Here is a 22,230-nt window from a genome sequence, read left to right on the forward strand (position 1 = left end):
TATCTTGCAACGTTTCGAGGGTTGACATTGTCCTCACCTTCAGGCAAATATGATGGGGCAATAGAGTGCGTGGGATATATACTTCATGTGTGTGTGATTGGGCTCTTCTGATTGATGGTTGAAATGGCGGCTTCTGATTGGTGCTTGAAATGGTGGGATTGATTGAAATGATTGGTGTCCAATACGAACCTTAATAGAGATACAGGATTGCAACTGAGTCAAACATGGACACCAATCATATCCCTCTATTTCAAGCATCAATCAGAAGCCGCCATTTCACCCAACAATCAGAAGAGCCCAATCACACACACATGAAGTATATATTCCACGTACTATATTATCCTATCATATTTGCCTGAAGATGACAATGTCAGCCCTCGAAACGTAGCAAGATACAAAACAATATTCACGTGACTGCTAACCCGAGAACATTTGTTTGAAATCATACGTATTGGAATCAAGATTAATTTTAATAAATAACCACCTTATATCTACATAGTAAGCTAGTCTTAAGAAAAAATAAATAAAAACATGTACTTACCAATTTCAGATCTCCTTCTTTGGCAGCCTTGAGGATATTAAGTGTAGATTTCTCTAACAAATTGCTGAAAGGATATTTAAAAACTATAGTTAGAAGTATAACACGGACAAGAGTATAAAGAAAGAAAGAAAGAAAGAAAATTTACTTCTGTTTTTTTGCTTTTTTCTTTCCTTTTCTTTTCTTTTCTTCTGCCCCTCCTTATTTGTTCTGCTTTCTCTTTCTTCAAAAAGAAATATACAGTTAGAAATATAACACAAAGAAAAGTAAAAAGAAAGAAAGAAAAAATATTTTTATGGTCTTTCTCTGCCTTTTCTTTTCTTTCCTTCTTCTTATTTGTTCTGCTTTCTCTCTTTCAAAAAGAAAGAAATGAAAAAAGCTCCTCTCTCTCTCTTTCTCTTTCGTCTTTTTCATTTTTCTCTTTTTACCTCTTTTCCTTGCTCTCCTCTCTCTCGTGAAAGAAAGCAGCAGGAAAAAAAAGGAGGTTTTTGTTCTCTTTCTTTCTTTTTTAAAGAGAAAGAGAACTTTCCTTTACTTTTCCTAAAACTCTCATATATATATATATATATATATATATATATATATATATATATATATATATATATATATATATATACAGTAGAGCGTCGATTATCCGAAGTAATTGGGGGACATGGGTGTTCGGATAATCGAACTGTACATGTTTATTTGCCATGCGCGGAGCGGCACGCCTCAACTCTAAGCTGGCGCAGCTGTTGCTGTGAACAGCTTTGATACTGCCGCTACTTCTACAGCCAGTTCCAAACCGACAGAAGTGTGCTGATTGTTGAAACACAGCGACTGGCGGCTTGGCCGGTCAGCAGCGCCTTATGAAGGCCCCATTAGAAGCAATGTTCCGCCAGCGGTGGCTCAGTGCGGCGACTACTGCGGGAAACTTGGTTTGGGAGTGAGGGGGATGATGGACGGTAGGGTGGGAGAGTAACAGGTGCGAGCGAGTACACAGTTCGGTTAAGCGGTCGTTCGGTTGACCGACGTTCGGATAATCGACGCTCTACTGTATAATATATATATATATATATATTCAGTAAAGACCCGTTTGTCCGCAGAATTGGGTGGCAAGGGTACCACAAACAGCGAAAATCACAGTTAACCAGAAAAACAACTAAAAATGAGATGCAAACACGAAAGAGAAATACAGTGTTTCAGCATAAAAACTATGTTTTATTGATTGTATTTTTCGGATCGTCAAGGTCAGTAATCTTAGAATGTGAAAGCCATGATCAAAACAAAAGGGCAAGAGCGTGCCACTCATCCACAAATTCCAAGGAGGCTTATAGGATTATGATGCACAATAAACCTGTCAGTAATTTAATATCTTTGCATTGTAGGGCCTATTGTATTATTTTCCCGGGTGTTGGCTTGGACTTTCGTGATTAAGTCTTTAGTGGTCACCCGTGGTCTCTCACTCCGTAGAAAACAATGAATGTAATTACTATCACATAAATCACTCTTCTGAATTTCCGTTTTTCATACTTTACAACAATCGGCTTTTGCTTATCAGAGTAGTGTTGCACTTCGAAACGTGCACTATTGTTGGAAATATTAATTTATACAATGCAATTAAATTTTATGTTTTAGAACATACAGTACTTATTTGCATGCGAAGTGTCAGTCCGCAGCGACTCTTATGAAACATAATTGAGTGCGACTTGCAGCAGGGTTAAAAAAGAAGGCCCTAAACACCTTCCTGCATCCTTCCCATCTTCTCGTATTGTAAACAAGTAATTAAGGACACTTGACAACCACTAGCAGGCTACTTCCATAGTAGTTACAATTTTTTTCATTTAGCAGCGATTGACTCAACCTTCTAATCGTTGTAAGTAAGTGACGGAAGAGTGAGAAGAAAGGAGAATCAATGATTAACAAAAAACACACACACTTCACAGAAACATACTAGTATGAGCGTATGGTGATGCATACGTACAAATGAATTCGATTTTTTCACAAATGCAAGGGGAAGTTGAATCTAATTTTGATTAATTTTTAATCTTTCTATAAAATATTTAGCACAATGCATTATTATCTTACTTTACTGCAAGAGTGTCTGGAAAATGTGGTAAGATATAGAAACTAATATTATAGTAAGAATAGCGAATGTAAACTTAAATAAATACGTGTGAAAATTAAAGAAAAAAGGTATCTTCCTGTTCGTATTTTCTACACATTAAAGTTATATTCGGGAATAGAGCTCGAGTCCGGATGTGCGCATATATCTTTCACAATGCAATAGCTGTTTTACATGCTCCTAACGCTTCTGGTGTACATTATTATGTTACTGAACAAAAGTTTGCTTTCGAACATGAGATTAGGAAAATTCAAGACAGTAAGAGAGGACTAACACTAAATTGTCTTAACCAGATATCAGAAACCAAATCATAAGGGTCAACAGTGCTGTAAAGCTTTGCTCTGACAAAGTTCATTCGCGAAGTGACCCCTCAGGATTCGTGTAAAATTGATTCAAATGCTAAGTTCTCCGCGGCCCAATGTGTATTGTACTAATTTTAGTGGTCTATACCAGTAATTTGCATATTTATGGGCCTTCATATATCCGGAATTCAGTCATACACTACTATAATGCTCGGACATAAAATTGCTTTTAGTTTCTTTATATATATATATATATATATATATATATATATATATATATATGGTGAACGGTAACTACGTGGACAAACTTGGACGGGTGATAGTACATCTAAAAAGAAGCAAAGAAGTCCTAGTAAGCATCTGGGAAATTCCGTCCCGTTTGGGACTGACAAAGTGTTGAAAGCGTGAGAACATGAACTTCAGAGGCCAATAGCTTAAAAACAATACATCGTAGAGAGTGCGGTTAAAAACGTCACTTAGAAAGTCATACCTACTCTATTGAAAAATGCATGTTTGAAAACGCAGCTATGCGTGCGCACGGGATTCCCCAAAGGAACGGATGGATTCCCGGACATATTGTAAAGGAAAGAAGTGTCACACGTTGTTAATCCCATGCGCACACGAAGCTGCGTTTTCAAACATGCATTTTTCAATAGAGTAGGTATGACTTTCTAAGTGACGTTTTTAACCGCACTCTCTACGATGTATTGTTTTTAAGCTGTTGGCCTCTGAAGTTCATGTTCCCATGCTTTCAACACTCTGTCAGTTCTAAACGGGACGGAATTTCCCACATGTTCATTAGAACTTCTTTGCTTCTTTTTAGATGTACTATCACCCGTCCAAGTTTGTTCACGTAGTTACCGTTCAACCCCTTATACACAGTGGGACCTCGATAACTCGAAGCTGAAGGGAATACATAAAAATTCGAGTTATCGAGTTTTTCGAGTAATCAATGTTCGAGATAATCAAGGTGGTCACAACAAAAATTCGAGATACAGAGGTTCCGCGTTCCTCATATAACCTTTATAACTCAAAGTTTTATTCCCTCAACTTCTAGAACTCGAAGTTGTGAAAATTCCAAGGGAGAAGAAGAGATATTAACCTAGAAACAGGTGAAGAGTGTGCTTTCATGTCTAGACATAAGTAAAACAAAATTACAGTACACATTAGCAACAACGACAGAACTAGCAACAATGACAATCACGTAATAGCGTAGAGTTATAGCTTCGAGGTACCGAGGCCACTTCAAGAGAAGTTCGGCTTACAGATATAAACTTCGGCTTGTAGAGATTCGCTGATACGAAAGTTCGAGTTCTTGAAGTTTTAAAATATGATTATGGAACACTTAAAATTCGACTTATTGAGGTTGTAATTTTTAAACATTCGACTTTCAGCGGTTATTTTAACATCGAGTCTTAGGAGAATTCAGAGGAATGTGAAAAAAATTCGAATAATCGAGGCCCCAACTGTAATATATACGTTTACATATATATAGTTTGTATATGTAAATACTCACTACAGTAAGTACTAAATACGAGGGGAGTCCTAAAATAAGTTTTCGCCAGGAAAGGAAACCGCAATGGGAGGAACAAGCACGCGCAACACACCCAGGCACAAGTGGATATCGTTCACCTGCCGCGATCCCGCAGATGGCGCCGTCGCAGCGTCTCCGCAAACCGGAGACGAGTCTCTCAGTCTGAGCCTGGTAGCTATGGAGATAAGGCCGTTTCGACGTCGTGGTCAAAGGAGGAAGTGCGAACGGTTTTCGCTATGAATGGGCAGATTGCGTATCGGGAGCAGAAATCCGTAACTACCTCGTGAAAGTCTATGAGACTCATGTGATGTCGAAACAAATGGTGCGGAGATGGTGTCGCCAATTCAGTGAGGGACGAAAATGTCAGGATGGTGCATGACATGACCCAGTGACTTCCATCTGTTTCCGGCTTTGAAGAAGACTCTCGGCGGCAGACGCTTCGGAAGCAATGCTGAAGTCACAGAAGCTGTTCGACGCTTCTTCTGTATGCAGAGCCCTGAATTTTTTCTGGAAGGGTTTTTGAAGCTTATAGACCGGTATGACAAGTTGAGTTGAGTTGATTTGGGGTTTAACGTCCCGTTCAGCAGCGAGGCTATATGAGACGTGGACCTACTGATTAACGTGGAATCCGAACCACATGAGCTCCCGCCGGGAATCGAACCCGGGTCTCCCACGCCAAAGGCGTGTACGCTAACCGCTTAGCCACGGAGGAGCTCACCGATATGACAAATGTCTCAATGTACGTGGTACTTATGTGGAAAGATAAATGGTACGTCTGATCTTTATTGTCACATACTATTTTCGGTCTTGCGTGCGCACCTCTGTCCACAGTCGCCTGGAGAAACTTATTTTCGGACTTCCCCTCGTACATAAACTCACATTACACTGACAGTGCTCTCTGTGATACTTACACATAGGTGTACGGGGACTTCCCAAACACCCTGTACATTGCGTTGAATACTTGTAAGCAATGGAGAGCACAAGAAATATACATGTACGAATAGTGACAGCATTTGTGTTATAATGGACTAGTTATCGATATTACTAAAACTAACACTGCATTAAATATAAACTGAAGACCGTAAAACGATGCTCTTAATCGTCCACAGCTATACTAATACTTCAGAAAATTGTTTGCACTGCTGAAGTATAGTAAAAGTCGTCTTGCGGAGAATAATCCAAATATCTCACATGGATACCATAACGTGTCAGACAAGATTGAAATGTCGAAGGTTGTATATTTATATACAGTGCTAAAGTACGCTCAACACATGATTTAGCCATCTTCCTCCAAAGAAACCATAACTGTACTCTTTGACTGTTGTTGTTTATATCGTACTAATAACGGACGACCAAACCTAGCATCATACCCAGGTTGTATACGTAGGTAATATGATACCATACTGTTTCTTAAGTTTATGTAATTCAATAATTTTTTTTTTAAAGAAATATGTATTAAGTAAGTTACAATATTAGTCATTAGAGTTTAATACTAAACATTTTATTATACTTTAAATAACGCATTACATAGACACATTCTTCATTCGAGAAAGAAAGCAACAGCCAAAGTTTACCCATTACAGAGAAAGAAAATCGCCAAATATTGTTTAATATAAAAGGGTTTATCTGCACACGTCTTAAAAAGGAAAACTTAACAAATTTCACACAATCTGACTGGGCTTTATCACATAGCTGAAAAAAGAAGAAAGAAAATATTAAAATAATCTTACAGAGGAAGCACCATGCACCAATGAAAAGTTAAAAAAGAAGAACTGTTATTGTTTTAACCACCTGATGAAATCTATGGGATTGGCCAAAATATTGTGAAGTTTTCCTTTCCTAAAAGCGTCCAGATAACCGCTTTGTATGGCACAGGGTGGATGTAAATATTTTTTTGTAGCATGACAGTACATACAAAAATAAAGAAAAAGTCTGAATTTATACGGTTTTTAAGGATTCATTTAGGAGATAGGGGATTCGAAAAGTTGATTTGCCAAAATAAACATTTTCATGTTCATGTTGATTTCAACGGTAAACATGAGAAATTTGAACCTCAGGATCTAATGGAATAGAAGTCTTGTTAGATCTTTTCTTGATTACGGCAATTTTCTAGCAGAAATCGGTGAAATACAGGGTAAAAACAGTTAGCTCAATCTCCTGACTTCCATAAGACTTAGGCTTTTCGCATATTGACCAGGGGACAGGACAGCCAAGCAGTGGCAGAGAGAAGTTCGAGATGATGCGAAGAGAGAGGTCTGAGTGCAATGACCGTGTGCCTTAATCACAACGTTGCAAATGTATTTGTAAAGCATGTGCTCGGGTGAGTGAATATGCGGTTCGAGGCTTTGTTCCATTGTTCACTTTCTTCCCTCTACTGTGCCTCGCCTTGGCTGTCCTGTTTTCTGGTCAATATACGCGGCTAGCTTTAACTATGATAACTGCAGGATTTTTTCGAGATTATGTTAATTTGATTTAAGGAAAATTATTTTCTATTCACCTGTTTCTTTTTTCTATTATTTCTTTCTTTCTCTTTTTTGTCGTCCGTATACGTTTCAATGACGACTTCTCATCTTCTTCAGCACGAAACTTTTAAGCACTTTTGTGCGTTGTTACATCAATTCACATTACTGGTAACATTCCAGCACCATAGAAAAATTATTACAGTTTCTTGATGTCAAATTCAACCTTGAATTAATTTTTAAAAAATCGAATCGTTAATGTACTCCACGATTTCAGTTTGTGTTGCTTCCTTTTGCCTCTAGTGAAACTTGGTAATAAAAAGTATATTAACCCTTCGAGTGAGTTCCTTTTCAAATAAATTCAACGTTGAATTTGAAGTAAACGAAATGTAGTAATTTTTCTACAGTGCAGGAATGTTACCGCCAATGTGAATCTACAAAGAAACATTAAAAAAAATCCTTAAAAGTTCCGTACTGAAGACTACGATAAGTCATATAATATATATCCTATCAGTTCATTAAGTAATTTCAATTATTTTTTACTTCTGTTGTTGAATCGACACTTAAAGCATGGAATAGTTTAATATATGGACAGTTTCTTTAAAAAAATACCTCAAGAAACCAACTCTTCGGAGGCCGTAACTCCTAAACGAAAATTAAAAGGACCCATATTAAATAAGACTTTTATCTATTGTATTTAATTTTTTGTGTGTACTATCACGTGATACATCGTATCCACAGTGATGTAGCATGTGCTATTCACGAGAGATTTAAAAAATATTATACATATGTATATATAGTGGCGGATCCAAGGGGCTATAGCGCCCCCTTGACTCTGAGGTATACAGTGGATAAAACGGCAAAATATTGTTATATAGTTTAGCCCCTTCCTTGATCATATTCTGGATCCGCCACTGTATATTATATATAAATACATGCTATTTTTATTATGCAACCAATAATTAAAATAAAGCATGCACAGAATATGGTGCTTCATATGTTTTTTTTTTTTTCCCTCTAGAACAGTGTTATACGATAGTTGTACATTTCATGCACAAAACTCACCTCAAAGAATAGAATTCTAATCCAAATAGTTTGTCATGAATACTGGCAGCATGCAAATGATTAGAAACAGTCACACATTAAAAGCTCAAAAAACAAACATGCAAAGGATCAGTGATGCATATAGACACACAGAAACATCAACTCATGCAGTTTAATAATAGAGTTCAGACAATATTGTTATGCGTATAGAATTATTGAGAATCTCCAACTTTCTGAAAGCCGATATGATATTAATGGTGTTTAGTATCTAGAACGATATCAACATTAAATACCCATTATGAGGTCATTGGGTTCAGTTCCTGTTCATAGCGCCGATTTATGAGTCTTGGTTTCGATACCATTATCCCTGTTCGGCGCCAACTATAATGGAATAGCAGGGTTCAATCCTGCACATTCCCTCATAATCGACGCCCGAAGAGGGACATATGGTATCAAACTCAAGACTCTCATAAATTGGAGGTATGAACAGGAGCTGAACCTAATTCCCTCGCAACGGGTATATAACGTTGATACCGTTATACGTCATCTTTGTTTTTCAACCCACTGATTTTCCTCTTCAGATTTATACACATGTCCCTTGCTTTGTCAAAATGATGATATTATTTATATAAAATCTTGAATTAGGTTTAATTTACAAACATTAAAAATTTAGGACAGAGAATTTAATTTTTACAAAGTCAGAGACTGATCTGAAGATACATCTATGATGATGATATTTATAAATATATTAGTTAAATTACGTTTAATTTACAAACATTGAAAATTTAGAACACATAATTGAATTGAATTTTCACAAAGTCCGGGACATTTAAATACACTTGGAAAAAAAAAAAGACAGTAAAATAAAACCAGTTATTTTAAAGAAAATAGAAAACACCTCTCCATACAAATTAATGGGTTGAAAACAAAGATACCCTTAACACCATTCGTAACAGTTAGCCAGCTAAAAATAAATAAATAGATAAAAAATTAAAAAAAGATTCCAATCAAGGAAAAAGGTGAAATCCCAGAAAGATATTCTTAAAATGAACGTATCTTTTTAGACTTATTTGTTTACAATTACAGTTACAGTTATATTGTCATTGTGGAAATATATTTGTATATAAACTCTTGTAAAGATAGTAAACAGAATCATGCATAGAAGTTCAATTTTGACCAATAGATGTCAACCACGGAAGGATGCTTGTGCCATCTAACTGAACAATGTGTGATTTTTTAGCATTCCACAATCATAGTCCTTTGTTTCAATAGTGAAAAAAGAATGGGATATGGATAAGCCACCGTTGCCCGTGAAAATATTAACGGATTTATTCTATTAACGGATTTATTCTCTGAAGAAATAATCACTCTAGCTATCTAATGCAAAAATAAATTTTGAAAAAAGTGGAATAACGGACGGACGGATGAACACTATAATATTATGATTTCTCTTTGCGTGATCTTAATAAAGCCTAGTATGATAATCTGAAACCTCCCAAAATGACCGATCTGAATTAAATTAGAAACGATTGTGAAACAGACCATTCTAAACACACAGTACATGATTATAACAATATGCAAGAGTTATGTCATGTTTCACGAACTTCCCAATCTCTGAACTTTCAGATGAACTTACTTATCAATAATAGAAATTCGATTTGTATAAACACTTTAGATCGGCCATGAAATATAATTTCCTAATACAATGCAGCCAAGTAACTTTTGATCATATTTATATCACACATTCAGAGGAATAACTTTATTTCATGAACTTTTATCGAATCACCAATGGCAGCCTTTTGTTGTTTCCAACGTTCAAACAAGCTATTCCTCAAACAGTTACCGCAACATTTGCTTAAGGCATAATAGAGAGGGACCAAAATTTTGTTCCACTTATAGAAAGTTCAGCTTTAAACAGACTCACCCTACTTAGTTTGATTGAGATTGGAAAATTCATTCACTTTGGCCTGACCTACCTTACACAAGTTTCTGTTTTGAGTAAATTTTGCTGTATTTGTATATCAATTATTTGTTTTTCATGATTGGAAGCCATTAACAAATGAAAAAAAAAAAAGTAAATGACTTGTCTTAATGGTTTAAGCACGTCAAATACAGGTATATATGATTTTCAATTGTTCAAAACATATCCGTCTCTATTGAGAAAAAGCTAGTTATATACCTAGGCACTTTATATTAATATATAACTAAAGTACAGAGTAACAATACTACCGTTTATCAAAATAATAATCCCCCGGAAACATCCTGTACGTAGGACGTTTTAGCTGTACAAAATATTAAAATTGAATACCAAGAATGCATAGTTAACAATAAACGTCCTTTAGAAACTACAATCAGTGGCTAGTAACATCTTCGCAGTAGTAGACTTATGTATGTATATAGTACACTTATACATGGTGCAAGTATTCTAGAAATAGATTTGGAATCCTTCTTCACTGTACCTCAGCAACGTCAGAAAATATTCATATTTCTAACGCAGTCTTTATTTTTGAGAATAGCCGAAAATCACAGTGGCAAAACCGCGAGAATACACTGGATGATTTAATTTGGTAATCCGTTTTCTCGATCAGAAGCTCTCTCATGATTAACATGTGTAGTAATACAAGCTCAAACACATTTTTGGCTAGACAATTATCTATTAATTTCTCGAAAGTTAATTAACAAATGACTATCAGCTTGAAATTTACGCATAGATATTCTTTTCCGATCCTATGTCGAATTATGTCCAATACAATGATTTTCGCGTTTTCTGCTCCCGTGTCGGGTAATGTCTGACACTTTCCCGTTTCGGGGGGTTTAGATGCGAAATTCCAAGAGTCGGCTGAAGTAGCCGGCTGGCGATTGACAATTCTTATTTCAGTAATTCGCTCAAGTGAAGAAAGCATTGACTGGAATTTACACCAGATGTGAGTTGGAAACGACATTTCCCTAGTTTCCTGAATTAATTAACTTAGATCGTTCTCTGTTCCTTATTTGTTTTCTTTCGTCTATTTCACTCATTGTAGCTTTCGTTTATTTCGCCCATTACAAAAGTCTAAGTATTAGCCCTAGCGCTCCCGCAAACGTAAATGTTTTATTTATTTATTCCTCCGCCTTACAAATTGTGAGTTCATGATTTCATCGTAAGACACAAAATGTTTAAAAAACATTTTACATATAGTATACATTTAAATGAAGATGCAGTATAACAGTGATACAGACATAGAAGCTTGTATTAATAATTTTTAAATATTAATTTCCATTTATAATACACATGTTCAACATGCAAAGTAAGATTTAATCTTGGTCTCATATAGAACAATCTGATTGAACGCATTTTTTTATGTAACATAAGAGTTGTTGAGTTGATTTTGCGAGGCTATATGAGACGGAACCTACTGATTAACGTGGAATCCGGACCACATGAGCTCCCACTGGGAATCGAATTTGGGTTTCCCACGTCAAAGGCGTGTACGCTAACCGCTTAACCACGAAGGAGCTATATAATACAAGAATAGATGATTATGTAACAAGAATTTAATTTTAACACAATTCGGAAGTGTAACGAATTTTGTGCTTTTGTTACTTAAAATTCTTAAAATTTTGTGTATGAATATACGATTTATGGTTGTAATGTTGTATTGGTGCAAGTCGACCTTTAATGGAACATTTTTGCATATTCGTATGTATAAATGATGTTTCGAGAATATTATATATATATATATATATATATATATATATATATATATATATATATATATATATATATATATATATATATATATATATATATATAATTATATGGTAATGGTAATACACTTTGCATTTGACATAGAGTTGCCCACTGGATGTATAATAGAGAATTGATAACATTATTCTTAGTATCTTGTTGTTCACTGTAATACTCTTGTTGCTTGGCACATATTCGCCCAGAAGACAATTCTGGACGATATTTACTGACCAGGTCGAGCCATAAGGAAAGAAAGATGGGAATATGTGGGTTCTGGCAGATCTTCTAACAACAATTTATTTCTACCGGTCAATTTTTAATGTTTCGCGTACAAAATGGCTCCAACAAAGAACTGTATCTGAAACGTTCCTAATAAATAAATAAATAATTCTCATTACAATACTTACAAATTTATCCTCTAGTTAAAGAAATATATATATATATATAAGCCTACAGTTAACAATACCAACACTGAATAACATAGGCTAAATTTAACTTCCAAGCTACAATAACAAGCACAGGAGCTTCGGAATAACGCATCAATATTACAGACCTGATAGTATTTAGCACGTAATGCATGTATAGGCTGACATTGGCAAATACACCGCAACAACTAACATCAAGACAATTAGAAGCAGCAGCTAGCACAACACCTGGCGACACTTCATATCCTTTCGGGGTAGCTGAGTAAAGGTGTGACGATTGTGGAATCGCTAACACTGCAGTATTCCTCTACAATAGCACAACTATGAATATGCCAACAATAAAGGCCGTAGCCAGTACGTATATTGGTAAAAGGTAGGTCTAATGAAATAAGCTCAGCACAAAGGGTTTCACGAAATGTGGTGGTGCATAATTAAATGTATCTGGTACCGCTAAAGTAAAAAATTCAGGCACAATGACTAAACAAATAAAAAAAAAAACTCGTTTAATTCTTAAATTTTTAGGTGCATAACTAAAAGAGTAAGTTCATAACATAATCTCAGATGTATTGTGAATATTTTGTACTGAGACGAATCCGACATATAACGATAATTGTAAGTCATGCACAACAAAAGGTAATGAGAAATTATCTCAATTTTTTGTCTTCACTTCACTAAGACTATTTCCAATACAAGAAAATCTTTCATGAAGAAGATTAAAACAGGTAAAAATTATTATTTAAATGAATAAAACTTGATTTTAAAAAAACTATCAACTGTATATCATCTGTATTGGCGGCAGAAACATCCAACATATTGCTGCAGATATAGACGCCAAAAATTAATATTTTTAAATTATATGGTTTTATATTTCTGTTTTATATCATTAATAATTTTTAATTTTAGAATTCTTAACTTATCCTTTACCTTCGGTGATTTCTTTTGGTCATTTCAATATACACTTATTGACATTATTATTTTATTTGTTTTATTTGATACATTTAAATTGCTCATTTAAAACTATTTTGAATCTATATTATGCGTTTTTTTTTTCAACGGGTTCTTAAGCAATTAGAAATATTAAGCCACGGTTGCTTATGCTTTTCAATGCTAACATTTTGATTATTACGTTTGAACTCTTCCTTAGCTGTAATAGAATACCTGAGACATTTTTTCCTTAGCCAATTAGTATGGGGAATTATTTTTCTGCTGACTTTGAACTGAACTGGAATTTTAATAGTGTAAATTTTACTGATTTCTTCTACAAATCTTATTTAAGTGTCCATTACTTCTCCAAAATTAGATATTTTCAACGAACTTAAAAAATTCGTTACTGAATTCTCTATGTCTGTGTGTACGTTTGTTATTTGCCATTTTTTCAATTTTGAGCCCTCCATTTGATAGAGTATCAAAAATTATCTGAGAAAATGATGTTTTTTTTTTTTTTTTTTTTTTTTGTGTGTCACTTTTACCGTTCCCGAGATATTGGCCAAAAAATGTTTGATTTCCTGAGATTTAAGAAGCCATATCTCTGGAACCGTAAGTCACAGAGAGACGATATTTTGCGAGAAACGGAAGAAGGTGCGGATAAAAAGATTTACTTTTACATATAGGAACAATCACAGTTTCCTTCCCGTTCCATCTTTCCATTATTATTTTTTTTAAAAGATCGTTTTGGCAATGCTCTTGGAGCATTCTCAACTGGTTAACATATAATTTTAATCTGTAATAATAAAATTTAATTTAGGTAATATTAAGTTTTATAAATAAAGGAAACTCATTTTGACAAAGAAAGGAATAATTAACTAGACTTTAAGAACAAATCAATAAAATTCCAGTTCATTTGAAAGAAAACAAAGATAATTCTCCATATAAATCAATGGGCCATAAAATATAAATGGTGTTGGCACTGAACAGCGTTAACCTCATTTAATATAGTTTTTATTGTAAAAATACCTATTGACAATTACCAATTTCAAAATGATTAATTTAACTCTTTAATTGGCAAATATTGATAAATTCCCGTAAAAATGTTTTGATTTGTTTTTATAGTTGAAACACGTTTTCCTGGCCAAAACTTCGTAATTACGAAAATATTTTTGTATTGGGTCGATGCATAAGTTCGTGCGATTTTCTTTTGGGTTGGAAGCAATGCGGCGTGAAGCGATTATTTATCGTTATTCCGTTGTTTTATCGTAGTTTGGAGTTTTATGTTGTGAAAAACAGGTTTTCTTGATTGTGAACGTATTATTGTGTATATTTCAGACAAACTAATATGGAATGTCAAGTTGAGAAAAGGGATCGTTTCCGTCACATTTTACTCTTCGAGTTTAACCGAGGATCCAATGCAGCAGAAGCTGCGAGAACGATTTGTGCAGTGTACGGGAATGAAGTAATTGCTGAAAGAAAAGCACAGAAAAGCTTCTCTTGACCAATGGCTAACAGATTTCTTCCAGTCAAGACCAAAACAGTTCTACAGGCGAGGCATTGAACTGCTACCTGAACGTTGGCAGAAGGTTATAGATAGTGGAGGTGAATACATCACTGAGTGATTGTGAGTTAATGTGAGTGACAGTAAAATGTATGCAACGTATTGGTACACTCCTAGAATATGTTAATGTTATGTCTATGTTGTATTTGTATTTGAATTAACTAAACAGCAGAATAAAAATAAAATAATAAGAACCGTATGAACTTTGCATCGACCCAATATTTTAGATGCATTAATACAGGATATTTATTTAGAAGCAACATTGCTCTAAAATAGCTAATTATGAGTTAGAAAATTCTTTCTCACAAGCAGTAATTATCAGCCGTTTGTTGAAATGTCTTCCTATAGACCAGGAAGCCACAAATAAAACAAATCTTCGCGGAACTCGGGAAATAAAGATTCTACTTACTAACTTTGACTAACTTGGACTAAGATTACAAATATCTACACAAGTGATCCGCAAACCACGCATATTAATACTACATGAAAACAATAATGCCAATTGAACGATCATATTCGTGCATATAACACAATTGAAATCAATGTTGCTTGTAACAACTCGGTTAAATAAAGGGTTAATATTAAGAGTAATTTTTCTGTTATGTTAATTTTGATACCTTTGTCTTGAAAAATGTTTCATTTTAATTAAAGAGGAACGTATTAATTTGTTGCAGGTTTCTATAGTACATTAGAAACTCCGAGGAAATATGACATTATTTATCAGACGATTATCCCCTGACACCTAGTTTGAATTACCCTAACCAAATCTAATGTGATGTTCCCTACCGGTAATAACCTTTGCTAACATCTCTTAACCTAACCTAACCTAATGCACCTTACCTTAACCAAACCTAGTGTAATATTTCTAATAACCTTAGATAAAATTTCCTAGCCTTACCTTCTGTAACCCTACTCTAACCAAACCTACGAAATCATAGAACTAAAAGAAATTTCCACTTTGCTTAGGCATTGTGCATAATGTCTGAATTTCTTCCTTTGCTGGTAATGGCACATGCAATTTGATTTAATTTTTAAACATGAAGGTCCATCGCAACAGTATCCTACAAACATAACCAGGATACTGTGGCCCATCAAAAATACTAGCAAGCGCCGACCACATACCTAAGACAGTTCACACCTGCGTCAGAACTCACAGGCTCGTGGCAGGAACCTTCAACGTCGCCTTGAGACGCTTGTTCGTCTTTCTCGGCCATTGGTTCGTCGATGCTTTGATTCTCAGTTTGCTCTATTGATTCATGAATTACGTCTTCTGAAGCTTCTGTCAAATTGGCAGGTTCTGATTCAGTGATTTCTGATTCGTCAATACTTGTGCCTATTGGAATATTATCCTCAATATCGTTTGAGCTTTGTTTTAATTGGCTCTTTTCCAAATTGGGATCATCATCTTTAGGATTATCATCACTGTTGATGCAAAAATTCTTTAACTTACAAGCTACTATTAGAATACACATCTTTCTAACATTATTACATGGAAACATGAAATGCACATCACAAATACGAGTCTTCAAGAAACAACGTAGTTGCTTACATTTAATATTGGTCTTACCTATTGCGCTCAAGAAAGAAAAATCCATCTATACATTTGAGTCCCACGACTGCCTTCTTTGGGAGTAAGGAAATTTCCGAAAGATACATTGTTTGAATTTGATAGGCACAGACTACATATACAAATTCTTTGATTTAACGAAGTTTCTCGTTTGAATTTCCTGGATTTTATCATTTCTAGATAAAATAACCAGTCCCTTATAGCCATCAACTTTTACTGAACTACAGGGTTATTCAAAAAGAAAGAACAGATTTCAAACATTTATTTCTTCCAAACTACAAAAGATAGAAATATGATTCGAACGTTACTTGATTAAGAAAAGTTTACAATTTAAACAGCCCGGATAGAAGTTCCAATCACGGCCGCATTGGCGCTGTTGTTTGTTGTTGTTTGTCTATAGTGAAATGGCGGCGTCACCACAGGAGAAGTCTTTTTGTGTGCTACAATTGGCAAAACTTGAGTCCATTGTTGCAGTTCAGCGAGCATTTCGCCGTCAATTTAATAAACAACCGCCGCATCATAAGCAAATTTACGAGTGGCATCGAAAATTCGTAGAAGATGGTTGCATCTGCAAAGAGAAAAGCAAGGGACGTCCACGCACATCGAACTAGAATGTCGAGCGTATTCGTACACTTTACGAAAGGAGCCCAAAGAAATCCACATCACGAGCAAGCAAAGAATTTAACATTCTTCAACCCTCCCTCATCCCTCCTATGCATGACATTCTTGAAGGTCTACGACATCGAATTGTTGAAGCTGTGAATTCGATAACTAGAGACCAGCTGATTCGTGTGTGGCAAGAAATGAGCCATCGTTTTGACATTTGTCGTGTAACACACGGTGCTCATATTTAATGCACACCATAATTACTAACAATAAATTGTAAACTTTTCTTAATCAAGTAACGTTCGAATTATGTTTCTATCTTTTGTAGTTTGGAAGAAATAAATGTTTGAAATCTGTTCTTTCTTTTTGAATAACCCTGTATTATAGGTTGCCTTGAAAACCGCTTTTCTACAGAGTCCGCCAGAAAAATGTATACACTTTTTGTCATCCTGTATTAGGATATTAGCATTGACAATTGTTCTGAAATTTAAGTATTTTGTAGTACGGTTTCTCGTCCAACAGATGTCGACATTGTCAATTGTTTTCAGTTAAAATTATGATATAGTACGGTTTTTCGCTCAACAGATGCCGGTACTGTCAGCACGGTTAGTGAGATAAGAAAATGGCAGGAGCACGCTTGATGTTCGAGCAGCGTAAGTACATTTGATTGTTAGACGGATTGGTGGTTCAATACCAAACTCCTCTCTTCGCTGACGCTGTACTTCGATGGCATTCCCGAACCTGATAAAACACTTCAAAACGTACATACGATGCTCGAATGTCAAGCGTGCTCCTACCACTTTTTGTTATCTCACTAATCGTGCTGACAGTACCGGCATCTGTTGAGCGAAAAACCGTACTACAACATACCTAAATTTCAGGTTAATTGTCAATAACAGTATCCTGATACAGAATGACAAAGAATGTATACATTTTTTCTGGCGGACTCTGTATGTTGACCCAGGAATAATGTTTTTACTTGGATTTGTATGTTTCATTTAGATGTAATTAATAATGATCCCTATGACTTAACTGCTAAAAGAAAAATAGTTTCGAATAAATTGAGTAGCTTCTAAAAATGTAATTATTATCTTTGTACATAATTGAATTAACCCTTTAATATCCCAGCTTTATACATATACACAACAAGACTTAGAATTTATGCTCCTTGTTCACAGACGTGGCTTATTTATTAGTAGTAGATGTCGTAGCAGATTTGTGACAATATTTTAAACTTCACTTATTGAGTTTTCAATGTTTTTTCTGTCTTAGTGGCTTTTAATAGTATTCGAAGCCATTATTATTATTATATGGTTAGATTAAACGATTTAAAGAAGGCTTGATACATAGAAATTACCACATTATTACGACAAACGGGAACACATTTAATTACAACATTTCAAAATAATAATATTTTGGTTAGAGATTTAATCAGTAGGGTACGCAAAATGGGGATTATGAGGATTTTAAAGCCCCCTTTCTCCAAGATATAGAAAAATATATCGCGCATGACCTGAAGTGATATGAACTTGTGCGCCTGAACCACCTCTCCCCTCCTTGATCAAGTAACTAATCTACCTAGAAAACTACGAAGTTGTAGTTGTCAATAACACGGATACGTAAATAGTACACTGCGACGACATAAGAACTTGCATTTTTCTGCATTTCTTCTGAATTATTTACAGAAACATTTTTTTTTCATGTAAAATTTTATTTTTTGTGAATTGGTACAGTAGTTTTTATATAATTTATATTATGGTCCATTAAACTGCATTTTCTCTTTAGATTATTAACTGTATATGCAACATACAGGGTTAAATGAATCAGATCATTTTGCCACATCGTTTTTCTGTTTGGCAAAACTAAAATGAGCCCGTTTACTGCATTTTGATGCCAACACTAAGGAATTTTCGTTGCATTGAAGCTGTGAACTAGAGTTTAAAACTTCTGTTTTCAAAACGTTTTACGAAAACGCTGACAATTTGCACTTGCTTAACCTGAGCTTCGAGAAGGGTTCAGGATTCCTCCAAATCGTGCCATTCCATTAGTCCTTATACCAAAAGTTGGATTTTAAATTTCAGATACATTATAAACAGGGAGCAAAATTATAGGAGGATGAAGGGAATCCCCACCTAATATTACTGGAAGAAAAGTCCCCTCACTAAAATCTTACTGGGAAGGAGAGTAAATAAAATGATACTATTGCCAGAAGTTTGTAAATTAATTACAGTAATTAATATATAGGGTTAATTAACATACATTTGACATGTAAGCCTAAGTAATGGGTAAACTACTGGTTCAATGTATTCACAATCTTACATAATTTAGTGGTTATGGTTCTTCACGTATGTAAACTCTCCACGTCGAAACATTTCAGTACGAGGTTTTTTTTTCACTTCTCCCCCCCCCCTCCTACTTTGACTGTTATCATTTCGCACCATGGAAACATTAACCTCTCGAACGAGCACTTCAGGAAACCTAAGTAGTACAGAGAAACCTCTTTCAGTGGTCTTTATTCCTCAGAATATAGTTGTTGGAAGAATGGAGTGAATGGCAACATTTTAAAAGATTATTGCTGCTGTAAAAATGGACTAAATTAAATAACATGTAAAAAAGTTTGTGAAAGCGAAGCTCTTCATTTAATGTCTGGCTTTCGAGGGGATTAGGATTGGTTGCCGAAATTATACCAGGAAAATAATTATCCACTTTGGATTCCCAGAGCTCATAAAAGGTGGGTGCTAGTTAATCTTAAAGAATAGAAATAGGTTCGAATAATGAATATTAGCCTTAGTAATTAAAAATTGTTTATATCTGTTTGTAATGTGGGAGTTGCATAGATTTTTTCTAGGTGTTGCTGTTTGAAATACATTTTAAAAAATAGTTTTATTGTTGTGCACTATTTAATGTAACTTCAGGAATGATTGATACCTAGGTATGGAATATTTCAGTTGAATAGTGAAATCCGAACATATAGTGAAATAAATGAGGGAAATGTATGTTGCTGTAAGCTTAACAAGAGACGGTAACGTTTAGCTATTTCTTAGATCTGTTAACCTAAGATCTTAACCAACTCCATAGTAACACATCCATCAATTGTTAGCTCAGTTTTGCTTGTCTATTCAAGCTCTTGGTTCGATGCAGTCATTGCCTGCTCTGAGACGTCGAAGTTGGTGCTCTCCCTCCCTGTAAAATGCACGGAGAAGAGAAGGAGCAAGCAGGAAGAAAATGAAAATGAAATGAGTCCCACGTTTATGCCGGCTAGGATGATGATGAGAAATAAATGAAATAGTGGAATGAAGAAAGTGAGAGGAAATGGGAGAACTCCGAGAAAACCTACACACACGGTGTTGTTTACCACAAAGTTTACTAGGCGCGAGCCGGGATCGAACCAAGGACCCCATACACCAGATGTGAACGCTCTACCACTGAGCCACCGCGGGTCCGAGCAGGCAGGAAGAAACTTGACGTTGACAAAGAGCAGTAGTGACAAGTGAACGAGATTGTCAGTAGCGTAGTCGATAGTTTTGCAGGTACGGACCCATGACAACACGTACACTGCCAACACTTGTTTATTCCATTCTTCTACCTCATGCCCCTTCTCTCTAATGTTTCTCACTGCTACTTCTCTAATAGCAAAAGCCTATTCCTATGTCATCACTGGCCAATTGGAAACAATTGATATGGTGTATCTTTCGTTTCCTAGGATAAATTTTTAAATAACAAACACTACTTCCCTTCTCCAGTGTTTAACTAATAGTCTCAAAGGTTTCCAACCCAGATGATAAAGCCATACGCTCATGAAACAAGAACGATGGTGATGAATACTGAACCCGATTTTCAAAATTCACTCTAAGATATCCTAAAACTGTTACCATTTAAAACAAGCAAAAGTGCATTGTGCTTCAGTCCAGGGTGTGCTCAATCGTAGCTAAAACGCTTTAAAGTTGACGGTAATGGTAGCCGACTCAGTGTTGCTAGACAGAAAAACAATGTTACAAAATCTCCCATTCATTTACGTGCCTTTCATATTACATTTTATATTCCAATGAAAAGAAGGTGGGAATGTTTAATGGTTAAATTGATTTAAACACACATAACATCACAAAATAAATATACGTTCAAAACTATAGAATTAAATTTAAATTACCACATACTTAATTTATCATTGTAACAATTTACATTAAATAGGCTTTCTTAGATTAGTAATATTTAACTGTATTATTATTTTATTCACACAATCCGTGCGAACTCGTAAGACAACACATGCATTCCACAGCAATGTAAGAATTTCAAACTTCACTCTACTTTTAAAACAACCACAGTTATTTACAAAGGATTGTAGCTTTATAATAATTAAGGGGTATCCGAAACAAGAAAAATTTGCTGAATTTCGGGAAGTTTTTTTCTGTTAACGAGATAAAATATTTTCTAATACATATGAGTCTAAACAAGTTTCTATTTAAGCGATGGAGGCGTGAGATTTCAATTTTAGTCGATTAGCAAGAACTCTTTTGCAAGCTCTTTGCAAAAGTTGTTGGAATCTTTCCCTAATATCCACTTATTTTTTTAAAGGCATCAACATTTAAAGAAGATGAGCGTAGATGATTGATTTTCATACTATGTAGAATACATCATACAGGATTACGAATTCAACTATGAACAACTAAAAATATATAAATTTATTCTTAAGTATTTTACTTTTAATTGTTGCTAAATTTTACAAGTACTCTTTTTAATCAGAGTCAACTGTAAAAATTAACGAACACTTTTGCATATTCAACACGTAACAAAAACATTAAGAAAATTACTGTATAAATTTGCACAACTAAGAGGCTGTTTAGAATTAAAGGTTTTACATATGGTGTATTAGGCACTTATTGAGAATATTCTACAATATTATATTTTAAGTTGGAGGTGCCTCTGAAACGCACACGAAACCTTTACAAATCCAGCAAAACAATATAATCAGAATTCGCTTAAATAGAAGTAAAGAAAACAGATTAGAAGGCCTATATATAGAGAGAATTTTCAATTTTAACCGTCGAAAAATTTTATATAAAAACTGTACTTCTATATGAAAAGAAAAAACGCATGGATTAAAATAATACACAGATATGGAACCAGAAAAAAAATTAAAACAAGAGTGAGAAAACGTCAGAAAATCAAACTTATTTTTTGGCTCAAGAACTTTATAATAATACTAGAAAAAATTAAGAAAGAAAGAAATGTGTATAGATTGAAAAATAAATAAATAAATAAAATAAATAACTACAGTAGACTACCGAATATCCGCTCACGACTATCCGGTCTAGTTTTCTTTTATCCTAATTAAAGGAGGAAGCCAAGGCCTTGCATTGGCAAGATTGCCAAGGCATTGGAAGCGGGCGTCTGCTACGATCCTCCTACGTGTCGTGTGCAAAATACAAGTTGTGACAG

The 22,230-nt window shown here is 34.8% G+C and overlaps 1 protein-coding gene across 1 annotated transcript in view; it reads right to left on the reverse strand.

The window, feature by feature from the left end:
* Positions 1–22,230, reverse strand: part of rdgA (retinal degeneration A) — a gene marked incomplete in the record, with an annotated part of 666,123 nt that overhangs the window by 49,493 nt on the left and 594,400 nt on the right. The window contains 2 exon segments of the mRNA XM_081737830.1: positions 542–605; positions 15,744–16,043. Coding sequence (XP_081593956.1) covers positions 542–605; positions 15,744–16,043 — 364 coding nt within the window.

Source organism: Thermobia domestica, chromosome 14 (genome assembly GCF_964235325.1).
Source record: "Thermobia domestica chromosome 14, izTheDome1.hap1.1, whole genome shotgun sequence".
Classification (NCBI taxonomy): Eukaryota; Metazoa; Arthropoda; class Insecta; order Zygentoma; family Lepismatidae; genus Thermobia; species Thermobia domestica.